Genomic DNA, 20,913 nt, shown 5'->3' on the forward strand with positions numbered 1-20,913 from the left:
TTTCCTGCGTTGTTCCTAAGTGGTTATGAAGTTGACTAAAAATAAAAACCTATGTCTAAACCATCATTATAAATAGTTGAAATCTATCAGACATTTTTTCCTTAACATCTAATTTCACATACCTTAGCAGACTCTAAACAGTTTAGCTAGCTCAGCTTACCAAAACTCTTTACAATGTGAACTGGAATCTAAACACTCTTAATGGTTTCTTCCCTAGCCTGTTAGGTAAGTCTGTTACTTCCATACTTTAAGAAAAAACTTTCAAATTCTAAATTCTCATCCATTCTCCAAACTGGCACTACAGATATATAATATTATTTCCCTTTGGTCATTCGTAAATGAACTAAGGAAACCAGATAATTATATTCCAAACTCTGATAAGCAAACATTTATTTAGAAATAATTATACATAGCAACATTAAATACACCCTAAAGTCATGGCAAATGTCAACAAGCTAAGTCTGGCATAGTCTGAAGCAGGATAGAGCTGACCAATAGGACACATCCATTCTCTTCCCTTTCTTTCATTTTCCCCTGCAAACTCCAACATTAATACTCCATTTGCAAACACATTCTGTTTTATTTTTCCTGCCTACACTTTTGCCTTGCTTAATTTACTTTGCACTTATTCACTTTAAAGGTTCTAAAATCGGTTTTTTTCTTCAATCCAAAATCTGTTCTCATTAATGGTTTGCATTTTTATGAAATCCTATCAAGTCTACAAATACTTTAAGAGCCTACAATGGTGAGAGACACTGTAAGGAGCTTATATCTTTTGGGAAAAGAAAATGGGAAAGCTAAGAATGAAATACTTACACAGAAACTCAAACAAGAGAGAAGACAGTTTTAACAATGTTAAAAATGAGTATAGGGGCTTCCCTGGTGGTGCAGTGGTTAAGAATCCGCCTGCCAATGCAGGGGACACGGGTTCAAGCCCTGGTCCGGGAAGATCCCACATGCCGTGGAACAACTAAGCCCGTGCACCTCAACTACCGAGCCTGAGCTCTAGAGCCCGCGAGCCACAACTACTGAAGCCAGCGCGCCTAGCGCCCGTGCTCTGCAACAAGAGAAGCCATCGCAGTGAGAAGCCCACGCACTGCAACGAAAAGTAGTAGCCCCTGCTTACTGCAACTAGAGAAAGACCGCGCGCAGCAACAAAGACCCAACACAGCCAAAAATACATAAATAAAAATACATAAATTTATAAAAAAAATGAGTATACCATTGCAGAATAGGAGGAAGTAAAGATTAGGTGATCAGGGAAAGAGAACATGGGTCTGTGAGACACTAGAAAAACCAGAGGTCTAATATGGATCTCTGTAAGGCAAAAGGTGGGAGGGTGGATGTCCCAAAGGGAACTACAGAAATAACAGGCAGCAGCAAATAACACTCTACTGGCATTTAATTTAATCCTCACACCACCCAATAAAGCTGTACTACTTCTTTTTTAAGTTGAGATGTAACTGATGCATAATATTACATTAGTTTTAGGTGTACAACAAAATGATTCCATATATGTACATGTCATGAAATGACCACCGTATGTCTAAGTTAATATCTATCACCACATAGTTACAAATATTCTCCTTATCAGAACTTTTAACATCTACTCTCAGCAACTTTCAAATATATAAGAGTATTATTAACTATAGTCACCATGCTGTACATTACATCTGCATAACTTATTTATTTTATGACTGGAATTTTGTGCCTTCTGAGCAACTTCACCCATTTTGCCCACCCCCAAATCCTGGCCTCTCTGTATCTATTCAGTTGTGTTTTTGGGGAATTTTATTTTATCTTATTCTATTGGGTTTTTTATTATGGGAGACTTCACAAATAAGTGAAAGCATGTCGTATTTGTTTTTCTCTATCTGCCTTTTCACTTAGCATGATGCCCTCAAAGTCCATCCAGGTGATATAAATTATAGGATATCCTTTTTTTTATAGCTGAGTAATATTCCATTGTCTATATTTACCATTTTCTTTATCCATTCATCTACCAATGGACACAAGTTGTTTCCATGTCTTGGTTATTGTAAATAATGCTGCAATGAACATGGGGGTGCAGATATCTTTTCAAGTTAGTGCTTTTGTTTTCCTCCAATAAATACCCAGAAGCAGAATTACCAGATCATATGGTGGTAGTTCTATTTTTAATTTTGGGGGAACCTCCATATTGTTTTCCACAGCTTCTACACCAATGTACATTCCTACCAACAATGCACAAGCGTTCCCTTTTCTCTATAGCCTCACCAACAGTTGTTATTGCTCAGCTTTTTGACAGTAGCCATTCTAACAGGTGTGATGTGGTATCTCATAGTTTTGATTTTTATTTTCCTGATGATTAGTGCTGTTGAGCACCTTTTCATGCACCTGTTGGCCATTTGTATGTCACCTTTGGAAAAATGTCCATTGATCTCCTCTGCTCATTTTTTAATTAGATTGTTATTTTGCTGTTGAGTTATATGAGTTCTTCATATATTTTGGATATTAACCCTTTGTCAAATATATGATTTGCAAATATTTTCTCCCATTCCATAGGTTGCCTTTTCATCTTGTTGATGGTTTCCTCTGTTGTGCAGAAGATTTTCAGTTTGATACAGTACCACTTTATCTTTGCTTTTGTTTCCTTTGCTTTTGGTACCAAATCCAAAAAAAGTCATCACCAGGACCAATGTCAAGAAGCTTGCCACCTATTTTTTCTTCTAGGATTTTTAAGGTTTCAGGTCTTATGTTCAGGTCATTAATCCATTTTGAGTTAATTTTTGTGTACAGTGCAATACAGTAGTCCAGTTTTCACAACAAACACCATTTATTGAAAAGACTATCCCTTCTTTATTATATACTCTTGGCTCTTTTGTCATAAATTAATTGACCATATATGTGTGGGTTTATTTCTGGGCTCTGTATTCTTTTGTACTGATCTATGTGTCTGTTTTTATGCCAATGCCATACTGTTCTGATTACTACAGTTTTGTAACTAGTCTGAAATCAGGGAGCATTATATCTCTAGCTTTGTTCTTCTTTCTCCAGACTGCTTTGGGTATTCTGAGTCTTTGTGGTTTCATACAAATTTTAGGGCTGTTTGTTCTATTTCTATCAAAAAATGCCATTGGAATTTTGATAGGGATAGCACTGGATCTATAGATTGCTTTGGACAGTATGGACTTTTAAACAATACTAATTCTTCCAATCCATGAACACAGAATATCTTTCCTTTCAGATATGAGCACAAATATCTTATTTGTCTACTTCAGCTTCTTTCACTGATACTGTATAATTTTCAGGGTACAAGTATTTCACCTCCTTTATTCCTATTTTATTCTCTGGTGCCATTGTAAATGGGATTGTTTTCTTAATTCCTCTTTCCGTTTAGTTTGTTATTAGTATATAGCAACACAACAGATTTTTGTATATTAATTTTGTATTGTGCAACCTCACTGAATTCATTTATTAGTTCTAACTGTTTTTTGCTGGAGTCTTCATAGCTTTCTATATATAATATCACGTCATTTGCAAATAGCGATGGTTTTACTTCTTTTTTTCCAATTTGGATGCTATGTATGTAATCTATCTAATTTTGCCTAATTGCTCTGGCTAGAACTTCCAATATAATGTTGAATAAGAGTCGAGCGCATCGGCATCCTTGTCTTATTCCTGAACTTAGAAAAGAAGCTTTCAGCTTTCCATCACCATTAAGTCTGATGTTAGCTGTGGGCCTCTCATATATGGCCTTTAATATATTGAAATACATTCCCTCCATACCCACCTTGCTGGAAGTTTTAGTATCAATGGACGTTAAGTTTTGTCAAATGCTTTGTTGTTGTTGCATCTATGGAGATGATCAGATAATTTTTATCCTTCCTTTTATCAATGCAGTATGTCTCATTGATTGACTTGCAGATGTTGAACAATTTTTGCATCCCTAGGACAAATCCCACTTGATCATAGTGTATTATCTTTTTAGTGAACTGCTGAATTTGGTTTGCTAACATTTTGTTGAGGATTTTTACATCTATGTTCATCAGGGATATTGGCCTCTAATTTTCTTGTGGCATCTTTGTTTGGTTTTGGTATTGGGGTAATGCTGGCCTCATAAAATGACTTTCGAAGTGTTCCCTTCTCTTCTATTTTATGTTTCCTTCTTCTTTTCTTGGCTGTACTGCATGGCATGTGGGATCTTAGTTCCCTGACCAGGGATCGAACCTGTGCCCCCTGCATTGGAAACACAGAGTCTTAACCACTGGATTACCAGGGAAGTCCCATCTTCTATTTTTGGGAAGAGATTGAGAAGGATTAGTATTAGTTCTTTAAATGCTGGGTACAATTCACCACTGAAGCCATCTGGTTTTGGACTTTTGTTTGTTGGGGGTTTTATGATTACTGATTCAATCTCCTTACTAGTAATGGGTCTGTTCAGACTTTCTATTTCTTCATGATTCCTAGGTCATATGTTTCTAGGAATTTATCCATTTCTTTCAGGTTGTCCAATTTACTGGCATATAATTGTTCATAGCAATCTCCCATGATTCTTCATATTTCTGTGGTATCAGTTGTGCATCTACCCTTTCATTTCCGCTTTATTTGTGTCCTCTCTTTTTTTCTTGGTGAATCTAGCTAAAGCTTTGTCAGTTTCCTTTATCTCGTCAAAAAACCAACTTAGTTTCACTGATCTTTCCTATTGTCTTTTCAATTTCTCTTTCATTTATTTCCTTCCTTCTAATTTTGAGCCTTATTTAGTCTTCTTTTTCTAGTTCCTTGATGTATAAAGATAGGCTGTTTATTGAAGTCCCCTTTTAGAATTACTTTCGCTGCATCTCATAAGTTTTGGTGTGTTGTATTTCCATTTCCATCTGTTTCAAGGTATTTTTTGATTTCTCTTTTGATTTCTTCTTTGACCCACTGGTTGTTCAATAGTATGTTATTTAGCCTCTGCATACTTGAGTTTTCCAGTTTTTTTTCTTGTAACTGATTTCTAGTTTCATAACATTGTGATCAGAAAAGATTCCTTGACATGATTTCAACCTTCTTAAATGCAATAAAACTTGTTTTGAGGCCTAACATATGATCTATCCTGGAGAATATTCCATGTGAGCCTGAGAAGAATGTGCATTTTGCTGCTTTGGGATACAGTGTTCTATATATGTCTATTAAACTATATGTCAGACCAACTGGACTTAAGGCCAATGTTTCCTTATTGATTTTCTGTCTGGATAATCATCTATTGATGAAAATGGGATATTAAAGTCCTCTACTATTACTGAATTGCTGTTCCCTTTAGGTTTGTTAACATTTATGTATTTAGGTGCTCCTTTATTAGGTGCATAAATATTTACATATGTTATATACTCTTGTTGGATTGACCCCTTCATCATTATAATGACCTTCTTTGTCTTTTATCACAGACTTTGTCTTAAAATCTATTTTGTCTGATATGAAATACAGCTAACTCAGCTTTCTTTTGGTTTCCATTTGCATGGAATATCTTTTTCCATCCCTTCACTTTCAGTCTGTGTGTGTCCTTAGACCTGAGGTAGGTCTCTTATAGACACCATAAAGATAGGTCTTGTTTATGTTTAATCCATCAGCCACTTTTGTCTTCCAATTGAAGTATTTAATCCATTTACATTTAAAGTAATTATTGATAGCTATGTACTTACTGCCATTTGGCTAATTGTTTTGTGGCTGTTTTGTAATTCCTTTGTTCCTTTCTTCCTCTCTTGCTCTCTTCCTTTGTGATTTTCTGTAGTGGTGGGCTTAGATTCCTTTTTCTCTATCATTTGTGCATCTGCTACAGTTTTTTCCTTTGTGGTTACCATGAGACATAAAATAATGTATAACAGTTGTTTTAAGTTGATAACAACTTAAGTTGAGACACATTCTAAGGCTGTACATTTTTACTACTCCCCCACCATGTTATGTTTTTGAGGTCACAGTTTACAGCTTTTTATCTTCTGTATCCCTTAAAAATTATTGTAGCTATAGTTATTTTTAATACTTTTGTCTTTTAAACTTTATTCTAGCTTTAGAAGTGATTAACCCACAACCTTTACAACATTATTCTGAATTTTACTATATATTTATATTTACCAAGGATATTTATACGTTCATGTTTCCCAGTTCTAATTAGCACCTTTTCTTTTCAGCTTAAAGAAGTCCCTTTAACATTTCTTTGTAAGGCCATTCTAGAGGAGATGGACTCCTTGAGCTTTTGCTTGTCCACAAACCTCTCTCTCTCCTTCAACTCTGAAGGACAACTTTGCCAGATACAGTTTTCTTGACTGGCAGTTTTTTTCTTTCAGCACTTTGAATATAGCATGCTACTCCCGTCTGGTCTGCAAAGGTTCTTCTGAAAAATATGCTGATAATCTTATGGGGTTCCATTGTATGTAACAAGTTGTTTTCCTTTTGCTGCTTTGAAAATGCTCTTTATATCTTTAAATTTTGACACTTTAACACATTATTGACTGGAGACATATTAATACATCTTTTGTTACCTGAATGTTATTGAAAGGAAACGTATCAGTATGTTTTTAGAGAGTGATACAATTAACATCACTGTGCAAAGTTGTTAGAGCTTAAAATTGATCAAGGGTTCATTATACAACTTGTGATTGTCAATATCATTCACATTTTGCTCCGTTAGGTTTTTGTTCCAACCTTGTGTATATTATAAACGTAAAATTTTCAAAAATGACGTATCGCAAAATTCTGAGTGAAGAAGAATTTTTCGGTGAATTCTATGCAGATACTTTCTCTGATTGTCTGAGTGACATACTAGTGTCTCAGAAGATAGTTCTTCAGAATATCGTTCTGATTCAGACAATGTGAATATTAGACCAACAAAAAGACAAAAAACCTTAGTGATTGATTCTGATACAGAAAGTGAAAATGAAACTCAGTGCTGGAGAATTCTCCTTTGCTTCTATAGAAGAGTGGATTGAAGACAGCATTTCATGAAAATTAGAAGATTTTACAGGTGTGTCAGGGGTAACTATTGAATGTAATAACCCACAAAGTGTTAGTGAAATAACAATTAATTTTTGGCTGACCAAAATAGAAATCACTGGCCACAGGCATTAATTTTTGCAAAAATCCCCTGTCAATAATGAGTTAATTATGTGTCTTGGTGTGAGGCTCTTTAAGTTCATCTTATTTGGAATTCTCTGGGCTTCCTGGATCTGGATATCTGTTTCCTTCCCCAGGCTGAGGTACTTTTGGCCGTTGTGTCTTCAAATAAGTTTTCTGCCCCTTTCTTTTTCTCTTCTTCTGGGACCTCTATAATGTAAATGCAGGACCACTTGATGTTGTCCCATAATTCCCTTAAGTTATCATCAATGTTTTCCAGTTTTTATGTTTGCTGCTTTGATTGGTTATGTTCTACTGCCCTGTCTTCAAGTTCACTGACCCTTTTCTACTGCTTAAACCGTTAAACCCTCTGTTTTCAGTTCAGTTATTGTATTCTTCAGCTCTGTGACTTCTTACATTTTCTATCTCTTTGTTAAACTTTTCATGCATTGTTCTCCTGAGCCCAATGAGCATCTTTAGGACTGTAATTTTGACCTCTTTACCACCAGGTTAATTACCTGTCTCCAGTTCATTAACATCTTTCCCTAAAGTTTTATCTTGTTCTGTAATTTGGAATATATTCCTGTGTTTCTTAATTTCCCTTGACTCTCTGTGTTGGTTTCTATGCATTAGATATAATACCCACCTCTCCCAGGCTTGTAGGAGAGTCCTCCTATAGGAGATGAACCTTATCATTCAACCCTGCTCTAGTTCTTGGCTGTCTCTTAAACCTTTGTGATTGTCCGAGCAGCCTACTTTATTTTTAGTGGCTCCCAGTAGTTGAGGATGGCTATGCCAGTGTCGGGGGAGGATCTCAGCACCTTGATTCAGGCCAATTGGAAGTCAAACCCTCAGGCAGCCGCTTTTAAAGTATGTAAATATAGTTCTTTCAGGAGAAGACTTGGAGATGGGCTTTTATGTCTCCTCCCTCCATGCTAAATAAGCTCTAGAGTAATGGTTGGCTCTAAGAATTCTTTCTTTATTTGCTACTGTCCCATTGACCTCCCCCCTCCCCCCAAACACAAGCCCACTGGCTACAAGAGCCAGGTTATCAAGGGATGTGTTTTCTGGGTGACAGCCACAAAAGTCAGAGTGCCAGACAAGTATACAAGCTCCTTTCTCGGAGACACTGGTGACCAGACGTGGGCCAGAGGGAGAGTGATATCCCCACCCCCAAGGTTTCTAGATTACAGTCTGCCCTTAGATGTGTGTTTAATGAGAAGCCTGCCCCTCTGACCACAGCAAGGAATATAAGCAAATAGCCGTCCTTCACAGAAAGACTGGGGGCTTTTCATTCAGCTGCCTCTGCACTGGGTCCCGGAGTATAGCCACATAAGTGTGCGGGGCCCTTTAAAAACTATTTCTCAGTTTGCTATATCCTATGGGTCTCCACTGGCTTTCAAAGCTAGATGTTTTGAAGGCTCATCTCTCAGGTGCAGGTGTTAAAAGTTGGGGTGCTACTAGATGTGGGGTTCAAAACCTCCACTCCTGAGGGAGATGCTCAGAGTTGTCAGATTCCTCCTGATTGTGGGTTGCCCTGTGTTCCTGGCTGCACTAGTCTGGAGCAGAGTTTCTGTCTGGCTGAACAGGGAGGTGGGAGGAAACAAGTGTGTCTTGTTTCAAATACCACAGATTATCATTGTTCTCGATGAGCCTTGGTATAGATTTTCTTGAGTAAATGTTTCTTCATTTGCTGTATGTTCTTCGGACCATTTCTGGAGACTTTAAATGGCTGTTACTTCAGAATTTTCACCAGTTTTCCTGGGAAGTGGGTCTACAGAGCTCCTCATACCTTCATGTTGGAACTGCCTTTCCAGTCATCTCTTTTTTTTTATGAACTATTTTTTTTTAAATAATTTATTCATTTATTTTTGGTTGTGTTGGGTCTTTGTTGATGAACGCGGGCTTTCTCTAGTTGCGGCGAGTGGGGGCTACTCTGTTGCAGTGCACGGGCTTCTCATTGCAGTGGCTTCTCTTGTTGCGGAGCATGGGCTCTAGGCATGTGGGCTTCAGTAGTTTTGGCACGCAGTTTCAGGAGTTGTGACTCATAGGCTTAGTTGCTCCACAGCATGTGGGATCTTCCCAGACCAGGGATTGAACATGCGTCCCCTGCAGTGGCAGGCAGATTCTTAACCAGTGTGCTACCAGGGAAGTCCTCCAGTTGTCTTTTATTTATTTATAAAATAAATTTATTTTTATTTATTTACTTTTGGCTGTGTTGGGTCTTTGTTGCTGTGCACAGGCTTTCTCTAGTTGCAGCAAGTGGGGGCTACTCTTCATTGAGGTGTGTGGGCTTCTCATTGCGGTGGGTTGTAGCGAAGCACGGGCTCTAGGTGGGTGGCCTTCAGTAGTTGTGGTGCGCGGGCTCAGTAGTTGTGGCTTATGGGCTCTAGAGCGCAGGCTCAGTAGTTGTGGCTCACGGGCTCTAGAGTGCAGGCTCAGTAGTTGTGGTGCAAGGGCTTGGTTGCTCCTCAGCATGTGGGATCTTCCCGGACCAGGGCTCAAACCCATGTCCCCTGCACTGGCAGGTGGATTCTTAACCAGTGCGCCACCCAGGGAATTCAGTCGTCTTTTACACACAAGATTCTTCTTGGGTCGTACTTTTAAATATCACCCTTGTAATATTTAAGTTACATTGTTTTGACTGTCTTTTTTAGAGGCTCCAATTATACAGATGTTAGAACTCCTCTAACTAGGTTCGATTTCAACTACTTTCTTTCTGACAATTTTTTTTCTTTTTTTCTCCTTTTCATTCTCTATTTTCTTTTGGTTTTTTAAAATTGTGTTGGAGTATAGTCGATTTGCAATGTCATGCTAGGTTCAAGTGTGCAGCAAAGTGATTCAGTTATACATATACATATGTTCATTCTTTTTCAGATTCTTTTCCCTTACAGGTTATTATAAAATATTGAGTATAGTTCTCTGTGCTATACAGTAGGTCCTTGTTGGTTATCTATCTTATATATAGTAGTTTGTGTGTGTTAATCACAAGCTCCTGATTTATCCCTCCCCATCCCCCACGTTTCCCCTTTGCTAACCTTAAGTTTGTTTTCGACATCTGTAAGTCTGGTTTGTAAATAACTTCATTTGTATAATTTAAGATTCCACACGTAAATGATAACATATGATATTTGTCTTTCTCTGACTTACTTCACTTAGTATGATACTCTCTAGGTCCATCCATGTTGCTGCAAATGGCATTATTTCATTCTTTTTTATGGCTGAGTAATATTCCATTGTATGTATGTACCACATCTTCTTTATCAATGGACATTTAGGTTGCTTCCATGTTGTGGCTACTATGAACACTGAGGTGCCTGTATCTTTTCAGATTATGGTTTTCTCTGGATATATGCCCAGGAGTGGGATTGCTGGATGATATGGCAGTTCTATTTTTACTGTTTTCTCCATAGTGGATGTACCAATTTACATTCCCACCAACAGTGTAGGAGGATTCCCTTTTCTCCACAGCCTCTCCATCATTTATTGTTTGTAGACTTTTTGATGATGGCCATTCTGATCGGTGTGATGTGATATCTTATTGTAGTTTTGATTTGCATTTCTCTAATAATTAGTGATGTTGGGCATCTTTTCATGTGCCTTTTGGCCATGTGTATGTCTTCTTTGGAGAAATATTTATTTAGGTCTTCTGCCCATTTTGTGATTGGGTTGTTTGTTTTATCAATATTGAGCTGCATGAGCTGCCTGTAAATTTTGGAGATTAATCCCTTGTCGGTCGCATTGTTTGCAAATATTTTCTCCCATTCTGTGGGGTTTCTTTTTGTTTCATTTATGGTTTCCTCTGCTGTGAAAAAGCTTTTGAGTTTAATTAGGTCCCATTAGTTTATTTTTGTTTTTATTTCCATTACCCTAGCAGATGGATTGAAAAAGACCTTGCTGTGTTTTATGTCAAAGCGTGTTCTTCCTATGTTTTCCTCTAAGAGTTTTATAGTATCGCATCTTATATTTAGGTCTTTGACTCATTTTGAGTTTATTTTTGTGTCTGGCATTAGAGAATGTTCTAGTTTCATTCTTTTACATGTAGTTGTCCAGTTTTACCAGCACCACTTATTGAAGAAACTGACTTTTCTTCATTGTACAGTCTTGCCTCCTTTGTCATAGATTAATTGACCATAGACGTATGTGTGGGTTTACTTCTGGGCTTTCCATCCTGTTCCATTGATGTATATATCTGTTTTTGTGCCAGTACCATACTGTTTTGATGACTGGAGCTTTGTAGTATGGTCTAGGGTCAGGGAGCATGGTTCCTCCATCTCTGTTTTTCTTTCTCAGGATTGCTTTGGCTATTCGAGGTCTTTTGTATTTCCATACAAATTTTAAAAATTTTTTGTTCTAGTTCTGTGGAAAATGCCATTGATAATTTAATAGGGATTGCACTAAATCTGTAGATTGCCTTGGGTAGAATAGTCATTTTGACACTATTGATTCTGGCAGCATCTTTAGGATTCTCTATGTATAGTACCATTTCATCTGCAAACAGTGACTACTTCTGCAAACAGTCTTACTTCTTCTTTTCCAATCTGGATTTCTTTTATTTCTTTTTCTTCTCTGATTGCTGTGGCTAGGACTTCCAAGACTATGTTGAATAAAAGTGGCAAGAGTGTGGGAATTCCATGGTGGTCCAGGGGTTAGGACTCGGCGCTTTCACTGCTGTGGCCAAGGTTCAATCCCTGGCCAGGGAACTAAGATCCCACGAGCTGCATGGCATGGCCAACAAAAAAAAGTGGCTGAGAGTACACATCCTTGTCCTGTTCTTCATCTTAGAGGAAATGCTTTCAGCTTTTCACTGTTGAGTCATTTTCTGTTTTCTTGTATTGCTCTTTTCATTTTACTCTATTATTTTCCTCTTGGATATTTCATAATTCGCTCTTCATTTCTGACATGATTTTGCCTTTTTGTTCTTTTTTTTCCTTGGATTCAACTGACTTATATTTCTCCTTGTTTTCTTGTCTATTACTGTTCATTGTATTTCTCACCCAAAAGTATCTTTTTTTTAATATCCCCAAATGCTTAGTTAATGATAATCCATTCAGTTTGGAGTGTTATGGTGTACATTTTTTGGCTTTTTGGTTTTTCAGTTCTGTCCTCCACTTAAGTTTCTTTTATGAATTTAAAAACCTTTTATGGTTATTGGGTTTTGCTGTATAATTTTGGGGGTGGGGTAAGCAAAGACTGTTATTTCTTGCTTCTCTTTTTATTCCTGCAGGATTTTTAATTTCCTTGTTTTCCTTCACTACCACACTTCTAAGGGAAGCTAGCCCTTCTCTATATATCTGATTCTCCCTCAGAAGCAATACTTCTCTGAGGCATCTTCAGGTCCCACTGTCTTTCTAATCACTTCCTTATACCTTGTGCTGTGAACTACTATGTCCAGACCTGTGCTCAGTATTTTGGCATTTAGTGTTGGACTTTAATTTTTCTGGCGATGCTTTTGTCTGTGCTTCCTCTAAGTTTTCCATGCCTCTCTTAAGTCTCTACCCACTCTCAGAACCCACAGGTTTGCAATGATGGGAGGGTAGAAAGAACTCTTTTAGACTTCTCTACTTAATAAATACCAGAACCTTCTAAATGCCTTGTCTCCTGGTCATGCTGAAGAGATGAGTGATATGTGGTTTTACTTCCTCTGCTTGTTGATTGGATGTTTTTTGTTTTTAAAGATGAGGAAGATCAGGCAGCTGCCATTGTCCTCCAAAAACCTTTGTAGGAAGGCTCTTAATTATGGATTCAATCTCTTTATTAGACACGAAGCTGTTTTAATTTTTTCATTTGTTTTCATTATTATCGTATTTTGTCAGTTGTAATTTGTTGATTTCATATATATTTTCAAGCTCATTCACATAATGTTCTTAATATTCTGTTACTTTATGTAGAATCAGGAATGATACATAAGACATTATCATTTTTGATCAGTCTTTTTAGGAATGTGGCAGTTTTTAAATACTATAATATCTTTGCCATTTCTGCCATTGAGAGGTGACGTCTATGCTCCCTCCCCTAGACTCCTTAAGGACAGTGATGGCTTCCACTAATAATGTACTGTAGATGTGATGCTATATGAATTCTAGGTCATAAAATGCCTTGCAGCTTCCTGCTGGTTCTATGGGGATGTTTGCTCTAGGGAAAGTCAGTTGCCATTTAAGGAATCTGACTATCCTGAGAGCACAATACTGTGCAAGTGACAAAGATAAAACTATTAGCATGAAGGCAACTAAAACACAAACATGCAGTACTTCTTACTACTCTATCCTAAGGACAATGCCTGCCCTTTGCCCTCACAAATCCTACACAATTTCAGTACACTGATAGGCACATGGTTTAGAGAGCAAAGAATTCAAATAAGAAATATTACATAGGAAACCAAAGAAGTACAGATTTAATGGATGAGGCTGTCAGGGAGTATAGTGGGTGCTTCATCCACTCGTATGTGAATAACTGGTCTGAATATATTTTTAGTCTGTTCCTCACCCCTACTTCATATTACAGAGTGGAGATCAATTAAGATTTAACATGCAATGTTGACATATCCCTACTTATCCACCACTCAGTGAACATGCTGCTTTCCTAACTATGGAAAATAAACATTTCTAGGAATTTTAATATTATAGTATAAAACAAGGACAGTGAAAAGCCTTTAAAAAAAAAAAAAGTGATGGATTAGGTAAGTTCAGAAAACACCGGCACCTGGTATAACGCTTGGAACCAATGGTTATTCAATTACTATTTATTAAAATGTGAATGAATCAGTTCCTTTCAAGTACCTTATCAGCACAGACCACTTTCTGGTCTAAATTACCACAAGTATGACATGTAATAAAAAGTTACTGAACTATTAATTCATATTCTTCAAATTTTTGGTCCTTCTGGGACCATATCTACTTCCTTGTGAATAGTTTATTCTTTCAACGTAAGATGTTTCCGAAAAAGGATTAAAATAATCTATAATCCCCTAAGGAAAAAAAAAAAAACTGGTGATTGTTTTTGGCTAGGGAGGGAAAAAAGTGGAAAAGGCTTTAATACTTAAGTGGAGTTTAGTAAGTTATTCTGTAGTTTTAGAGTGAGTACATCACATATAAAATAAATGAACAACTTATAATAATTTGTGAATAGCCTACCAAATCCTGGAACACGTTTGAGAGTGGCTTTGAGGCAAATTTTCTCTAATCTGAGGTAGCTGTATCTCATCAGACAATTCCACAGGAACATCCAGTCCATTCTTGTCCGATGATTCATGATAATGACACTTCTTTCTCCAGGAACAAATGCATCACCTGTTATAATCACTTTTACACCAAACATGGTCTCCAGCAATGCCTACAGAAAAAGCAATACAGATACTTAACAATTTAAAGTTATGATTTTCCATAGGTAAATTTTATCATGTCCTATAAATAAATCTGATTTCTAATAAGGCAAAAGCATGTTATTCTTGCTTCTATAATAAATTAAGAAAAGTTAATCTGGAAGAACATGAAGGCACTGTTTCTATTTTCAGTTCTACTAATTTAAGTTTCTGGCAGCTCCCTAATTTAAAAATGCTAACTTTCATTGAAATCTTCAAGATGGGTTATTAAGACAAAAAGAAAAAGTACAAAAGGCATACAAAAAGTTTCCACTGTGTAATTTTTTCAGGTTATACACATATAAGATTTTTAAATTTTTTAATAAAACGAAGAATAGTCAAGAAATTTAATACTGAACATAGGACTGAGGGAACAGAGAGTCAAATTTTTCATTTTATACCTTTCTGTACTAAGATTTGTTTTAAACAAATACACATATCTGTTTATTTTTTAAATATATAAAGAATGTATATTTACTAAAGTGCTGCAGCCCCAGTACCTACAACAGTGCTTGACACATAGAAGATCAAATATTTGCCAAATTTGCTTAATTAACTTTTCTGATGGCCAGGCATAAAGTATATATGAAATATTTAGAAGAAAATAAATTACAGACTGAAGTTCTTGAAAGAACAATAACATATTAATACTGATTTCAATGCCCATTTAAGTTTTTGAATAATTTACATGTAACTAATTTACTAGTTAATAAATATTTGACTAATGGAGAGAAAACTGGTCCACAGCAGACAAAAGACAAGAAAATCTAAAGTTCTCTGGCAATATTATGAAAACTTTGATCAAAGTATAGCAAAGAAACTGTGGTACAGTGATGCAATGGAGTATGATACAACAATGAAAACAAATGAACTATGGATATCTACAGCAACATGGACAACATACAAGCATAATGTTGAGAGAAAAAAAACAAACAAGAATATATACATTAAGTGTCCATATATAAATCTTTCTGAAACAGACAGTAACTAAGATATTCTAGGGATAAATATACAGATGGTAAAAATACAAGTGGTAAAATTAAAAAGAAAAGCAAGGAAATAACTAACTTACAAGTCAGGACAGTAGCTACTTCTACTAAATAGGAAGGTGTTGCGACTGGGAAGCTAGGGGGCTTGCTGACCATTTCCTACTTCTTGAGTTGGCTGATAGTTACACTTTAAAATTATTAAAGTGCCTTTATGTTTTATTAATTTCCAGTATATTGTAAAAAAGTGTAATACAAAAGAACAATAGGACCTCAAATAGGACCAAGAAAAAAACAAGTTAAAAGGAATATTAGCTTTAAAAACAAGTTAGATATGTGTTTGTTACTATGTCCACAGTATTACAGAGTCAGAGGGTTAAGATGTACAACATGGTCATTTGGGCTAAAGTAGCTACAAAATGCCTGCGGTTTTCGTCAAATTTTCAAAAGCGTCCATAGCCACTCAAATAGTTATAATCCACCCCATCCCACTCCAAAGCCTGGGAACTTAAGTTCCAATGCAGAAGAGAGTTCAGGAGGGAGAGGATCAGGGAGGAGCCCTCTAGACTTGGACCCACAGCAAGAAATAACCATTTTTCCACTTAAAGTGTAAAGGGCCGTCAACTACCAAAGTGAATCACTGAATTTATATGTCTTGGCCCAGATGACAAGTCTGCAGTCACCATCCAAGGTTAGTTTAGATCAACCCCACTCTGCATTCCAAATATGATATACTTTTCAGATTTTGCAAAGAACTGAAATGCAAGGAACCCTTCCTTTAACTGGTAGAAAGAGGCAGCTGACTACTAATTGTATGTGGTACTATAGAAAACAGTTAAAAATCTTAAGCCTATAATTCCCAAACAAACACCAACTCTAACCTTACATGTGTAATTTCTAATACATGTTTCCTATGAATCCCAAAACAATCGTTAGCCTTTCGTTATAGTGAATGTCAAAAAAAAAAATCCTAGACGGTAGAGGAGCATATCATGAAGTATTCTCCTCCCTGCCATCCAGCACTCTATCAATCAGAATGTGCCTGAAAGTTATATATAATCTTCTGGGCAGCCTAGATCTCTAGTTCACATTAATCATTTTTAATACCAGATAAGACATACCCAGTCAACGTTATTTACAGCTCCTGCAAAAGCAGAATAACAAATACACTACAGAAATAAAGTTGTAATGCCTGTAAAGAACTCCAGAATTCAAATATTCCAGATCAAAAACTGTTTAAAAAAAAAAAAGACACTATTCTCATGTTTCTCATATTTGTTCTGTTTGTTTCTAGTACAGAAAATAACAGTTTTAGCAGTAAGAAACTAATCTTTATAATGTTTTATGTCTTAAACTGAACCAAGAGTGATAATTCTCATGACTTTTACTTAACTGGTCAAAGATCTCGCCTAGAATTAGAAATACAGAAGTAATTTCTGAGGATCTTTTATATACCACTATTTACTACCTCCAAGTGTGTATGAAAACAAAGATGAATGGGTCCCCTCATGATCACAGACAATCAGTTTTGCCATCATGCCCCATGTTCTTATTTATTACTCCAGTGGATCTTTACTTAGTCTGATGTAAGAAAGATCTATGACGTTCCTCATCTCCAAGTCTGCCTTGGCTTTTCAGACTAAGCTTAGGCCCGGCTCCTCAAATCCTTAGCTATTTAAAGACGTGCAATCCCAAGTCATTCATCAAAGACTGAGACCCCCTTTCTTAAGGGCAGCAGTCTAGACGGAAATTATATTCAGTAATCTATGTTTGTTGAACGCCTGTTGTGTTCTAGGATGGGAATGGAATCAGCAAGCTGTGGAAGAGACATGTGTCCTAGATGGGGAGTTAGAAAATGCCTGCTGGATTCCTACGACATGATTTATGGTGAAAGGACAGTTCTAATAATCTCAGTAATTAGCTAACAAACACTGTTGGAAAGACTCAGAATTTTCAGAAGGAAAAACTGCTCTGGGCACAAGCAAAGTTTGACCTGACACTATTGATTATGCTGAACAGAACCATTCAAAAGTTAAATGAACAAGGATATGTACTCCTCATTACAAAAATGTTCCAAGGGAGACTGAATTGCAGACTAGAAGTCCTTTGCAGACTTCAGGAAAGGATTCTCAGACACACAGGTAAGTTAGACTAGGTGACCTCTAAGTCTCATCTAACTCTAAGATTCTAAATGATTTTTATTGTGGTACCTCATTTAACAGAAAATGTGCGAGTTAAAAATAGTAAGATAAGAAAAATCTTGCCAATGAAATCATTTTAAGGAACAGGTGAAGCTTACAAAAGACAAGTTCATTTGTGACCATTTTTGTGAAGCAATAATTAGTCTAAATGCATTTACCCTAATTTATTTTTACTGAAAAATGATTTTTAACTGGTTGGGATTGCTTAAAATAAAGTACACCTATGGGGAGAGAAAGCTAAAGTCCTTCTGAATAAAAAATGATCTGCTGTACTATTTGCTTCAAAATAAAAACTCCATTAGCACCTTATGAAGGTATGAAATAAAAGATATAAAAGACACCCTGACAGTTTTTCCTCCATTTCTTTTAACAGAGGTGTTCACTTTCTCAAAACTAGAACATCAACTTTCTATAACCTCGCTACAAGGGATTCAACTTCTATAACTTTCTAACTGAATGACTCTCTGCTCGATATGCCACTACTGGTGAGTAAGCCAGTGAGTTAAAAAGTTGAGTAACAGAAGTTTTTGCAAATATACACCAATTTAACACTACAGTGGTGGTTGAATCTTGCCTATATGATAAGCTCTGAAGACAAGTAAGAAGGCAAAAGTCAGGAATAGCTGAAATTACCCTTGAATATCTCATAGGAAAGTACCTACAAGAGACCAGCACACATCAGTAAGACAAGCTCAGCCTGTTTTTTCTAAATGTTGGACCAGATTTCTCCAACTGACCATCAGATGAAATTATTGGTTTGCATATTGTTTTAAACACAAGAATCATATTCAGCACCGGACCACTCACATTTCAAACATTCAGTCTCATCTCTCCACTCTCCCCATATCCACCCTAGTACACGTAAGTGAAGCTGTAGAAGGTAAATAGATATATGACATAATTCTGCTGTAACAGTAGTGGTACTAGTAGTAACAGTAGTAGGAGCAGAATTTGTCCAGTTAATTTGTCCATTTCTTCCAGAGTAATAGATTTTAATTGTGTACATGGCTGTCAGAAAAAAAGACTACAGTTCCCAGATTCTGTTACAGCTTTAAGCTGTTCTCACCAATGGGGTGAGCAAGAGAGATTACGTACAACTTGTAATTCACTGGTCTAAAGGGAAAGCACTTGCTCTGGACTTCCTTCCCTCCCCACTTCCTGCTGAGTGGGGGAAAGAAGGGGTAGTGAACAGTCTTGACCATATAGAAGAGGATATTATGCCAGGCTGGGTGGAAGGAATCGGAGTCCCTGAGTGACATCAGGGAACAAAGCTAACCTGTCAACCTGGACTTGAGGGTGAATAAAGTTCTGCCTTTTTCCAGCCACTATGTTTTGAACTTTCTTTGATAATGTAGTTTAGCCTACCCCCTAAAACTTTTATAGTAGCAAACATTTACTGCTTACTTTGGAAAGGCTATGTTCATTATCTCATCTAGTCATCACAATAACTCTGTGGTAGGCAGTATTAGAACTCCTTTATTTATTTATTTATTTTTAAACAGATGAAGGAAGAGAAGTTTAGAGAAGCTAAGTAGTTTAGCCAAGATCAAATGACTAGAAAGTGGGAAGGCCAACAGTGAAACCAAAATTCTGTTTCTAATACCTGTACGAATAAGCAGTCTGCTTATATTGGCTTTCCAAAGAAATTAGATTGATTTAGACCCTGGAAAGCATAACAATTGCAATGATTTCTACCAATGTAGTAACTTAAGAAAATACTCAAAACTCTTACGGTTTTGGTGGAGAGATTCAGCCAAAAACATGTAATTTATAATCAAAAAGTCATACACTGTGGAAAATTTATCACATTAAAGAAAACGAAGTGTAGCAGCAACATATGACTGTTATTATAAAAAAAATAATTTACCTCTAAATGTTTGCTTTAGAATCAGATACACATTGCTGACTCTGGAATGGATCTCAAAAGATCATCTACTCCTTATTGTACAGATGATGAAATAAAAACCTTAAAGTTATGTAAATGACTTGAAAATTTATAACTTTCAAAACAAAATGTCTCTGATTTTATAATGACTATAAATAGAATTATATAACAGTTTGTAGATGACTTATTAGAAATAGCTCCTAGTGATGGTTAATTTTATGTAACTGAACAATACGCTTATTTCACTTAATATAAATATTTCATGGAGAAATGCTTTATAAATAAATGAGTAATGGTGATTGAAACAATACCACAAAATGAATATTTTACATTAAATCATATGTTTGATGGCTGCAACAAAACACTGGGCTTCATATCTTTAAAGCTGATTTAAAAATCGAACTCTAAAAAGTCATGGCCTGGAAAGTCAACTTCTGTCCTCTAACAAAGGAAGTAGTCTTTCAGTCAAATGAAAGCCAGAAAAGAAACTAGTCAAGTTGTGTAAATCTACAACTAGAAAGACAGTTTAGGTAGAGAACTATTATCTATCTCCACAAGGACAGAGGTCATATGCTAGGATGGTCGACACTTAAGAGTTAATAAATTAATAATAAATAAATGAGTGTACAGGGATCCTGCTGCTACTTTTTCAATAAACACAAGTTACAACACAAAACATCCTTCTAGTAAGAGAAAGAAATTTTGCAACACAAAACATCCTTCTATTAAGAGAAAGAAATTTTGCCTGAAAGATAAGGAGGATATATACTAATAATGTAGGAATTATGCAAATATTCAATGCAAAGTATTTCCTACAGGAAAAATAGAAAGAGGATGAGGGCTCTAACAGTAAGTGGCACCACACTTAACTACCCAGCTGACTTACAGGAAAATATAGTCAGTATAATTACAACTTGAGGAATCTCAAGAAAGTAGTGAAACCAATAAAAGAACCCAATGTAAGTTCTAGAACTTTACAGTATTTTAAATCAAAATCCACTGTGTAAACAAAACACAGATTAGAGATGGCAAAATAGAGGGTCACAGTGAACCTGGTGACCTGTGTAACAATCTAAGCAATCTAACATACATATAATTGTGGACACAAAAGGCTAAAAGAGAGTAAACGGGGCAGAAAAAAATATGTAAAGAAATAATGGCCCCAAATTTCCCAATCTGGACAAAAACAAAGCTACAGATCTAAGACGTCCAATGGAACATGGAAAAATAAAGAAAACTATACCTAAGCATATCATAATCAAACTGCTAAAAAACAGAGAAATCTTTAAAGCAGCCAGAGGAAAATGACACATTACATAAAGGGAAGCAACAACACGTATGATAGCTAACTTTTTATCAAAAACAATGGAGAACTTCAAGAGGAACATAAGACAGGGAACTTCAAAGTGG

At 36.2% G+C, this 20,913-nt stretch overlaps 1 protein-coding gene across 5 annotated transcripts in view; it reads right to left on the bottom strand.

Annotated features, from left to right (window-relative positions):
• LCLAT1 (lysocardiolipin acyltransferase 1) overlaps positions 1-20,913 on the bottom strand; it is a 193,002-nt gene that overhangs the window by 103,404 nt on the left and 68,685 nt on the right. For all 5 annotated transcript variants that reach the window (XM_067703344.1, XM_067703341.1, XM_067703340.1 and 2 more), the window contains one exon: positions 14,205-14,403. In XM_067703344.1, the coding sequence (XP_067559445.1) occupies positions 14,205-14,388 (184 nt within the window). In that variant the 5' untranslated portion in view covers positions 14,389-14,403. The remainder of the gene's footprint in view (positions 1-14,204; positions 14,404-20,913) is intronic.

The sequence above is a fragment of the Pseudorca crassidens genome, chromosome 14 (genome assembly GCF_039906515.1).
Source record: "Pseudorca crassidens isolate mPseCra1 chromosome 14, mPseCra1.hap1, whole genome shotgun sequence".
Classification (NCBI taxonomy): domain Eukaryota; kingdom Metazoa; phylum Chordata; class Mammalia; order Artiodactyla; family Delphinidae; genus Pseudorca; species Pseudorca crassidens.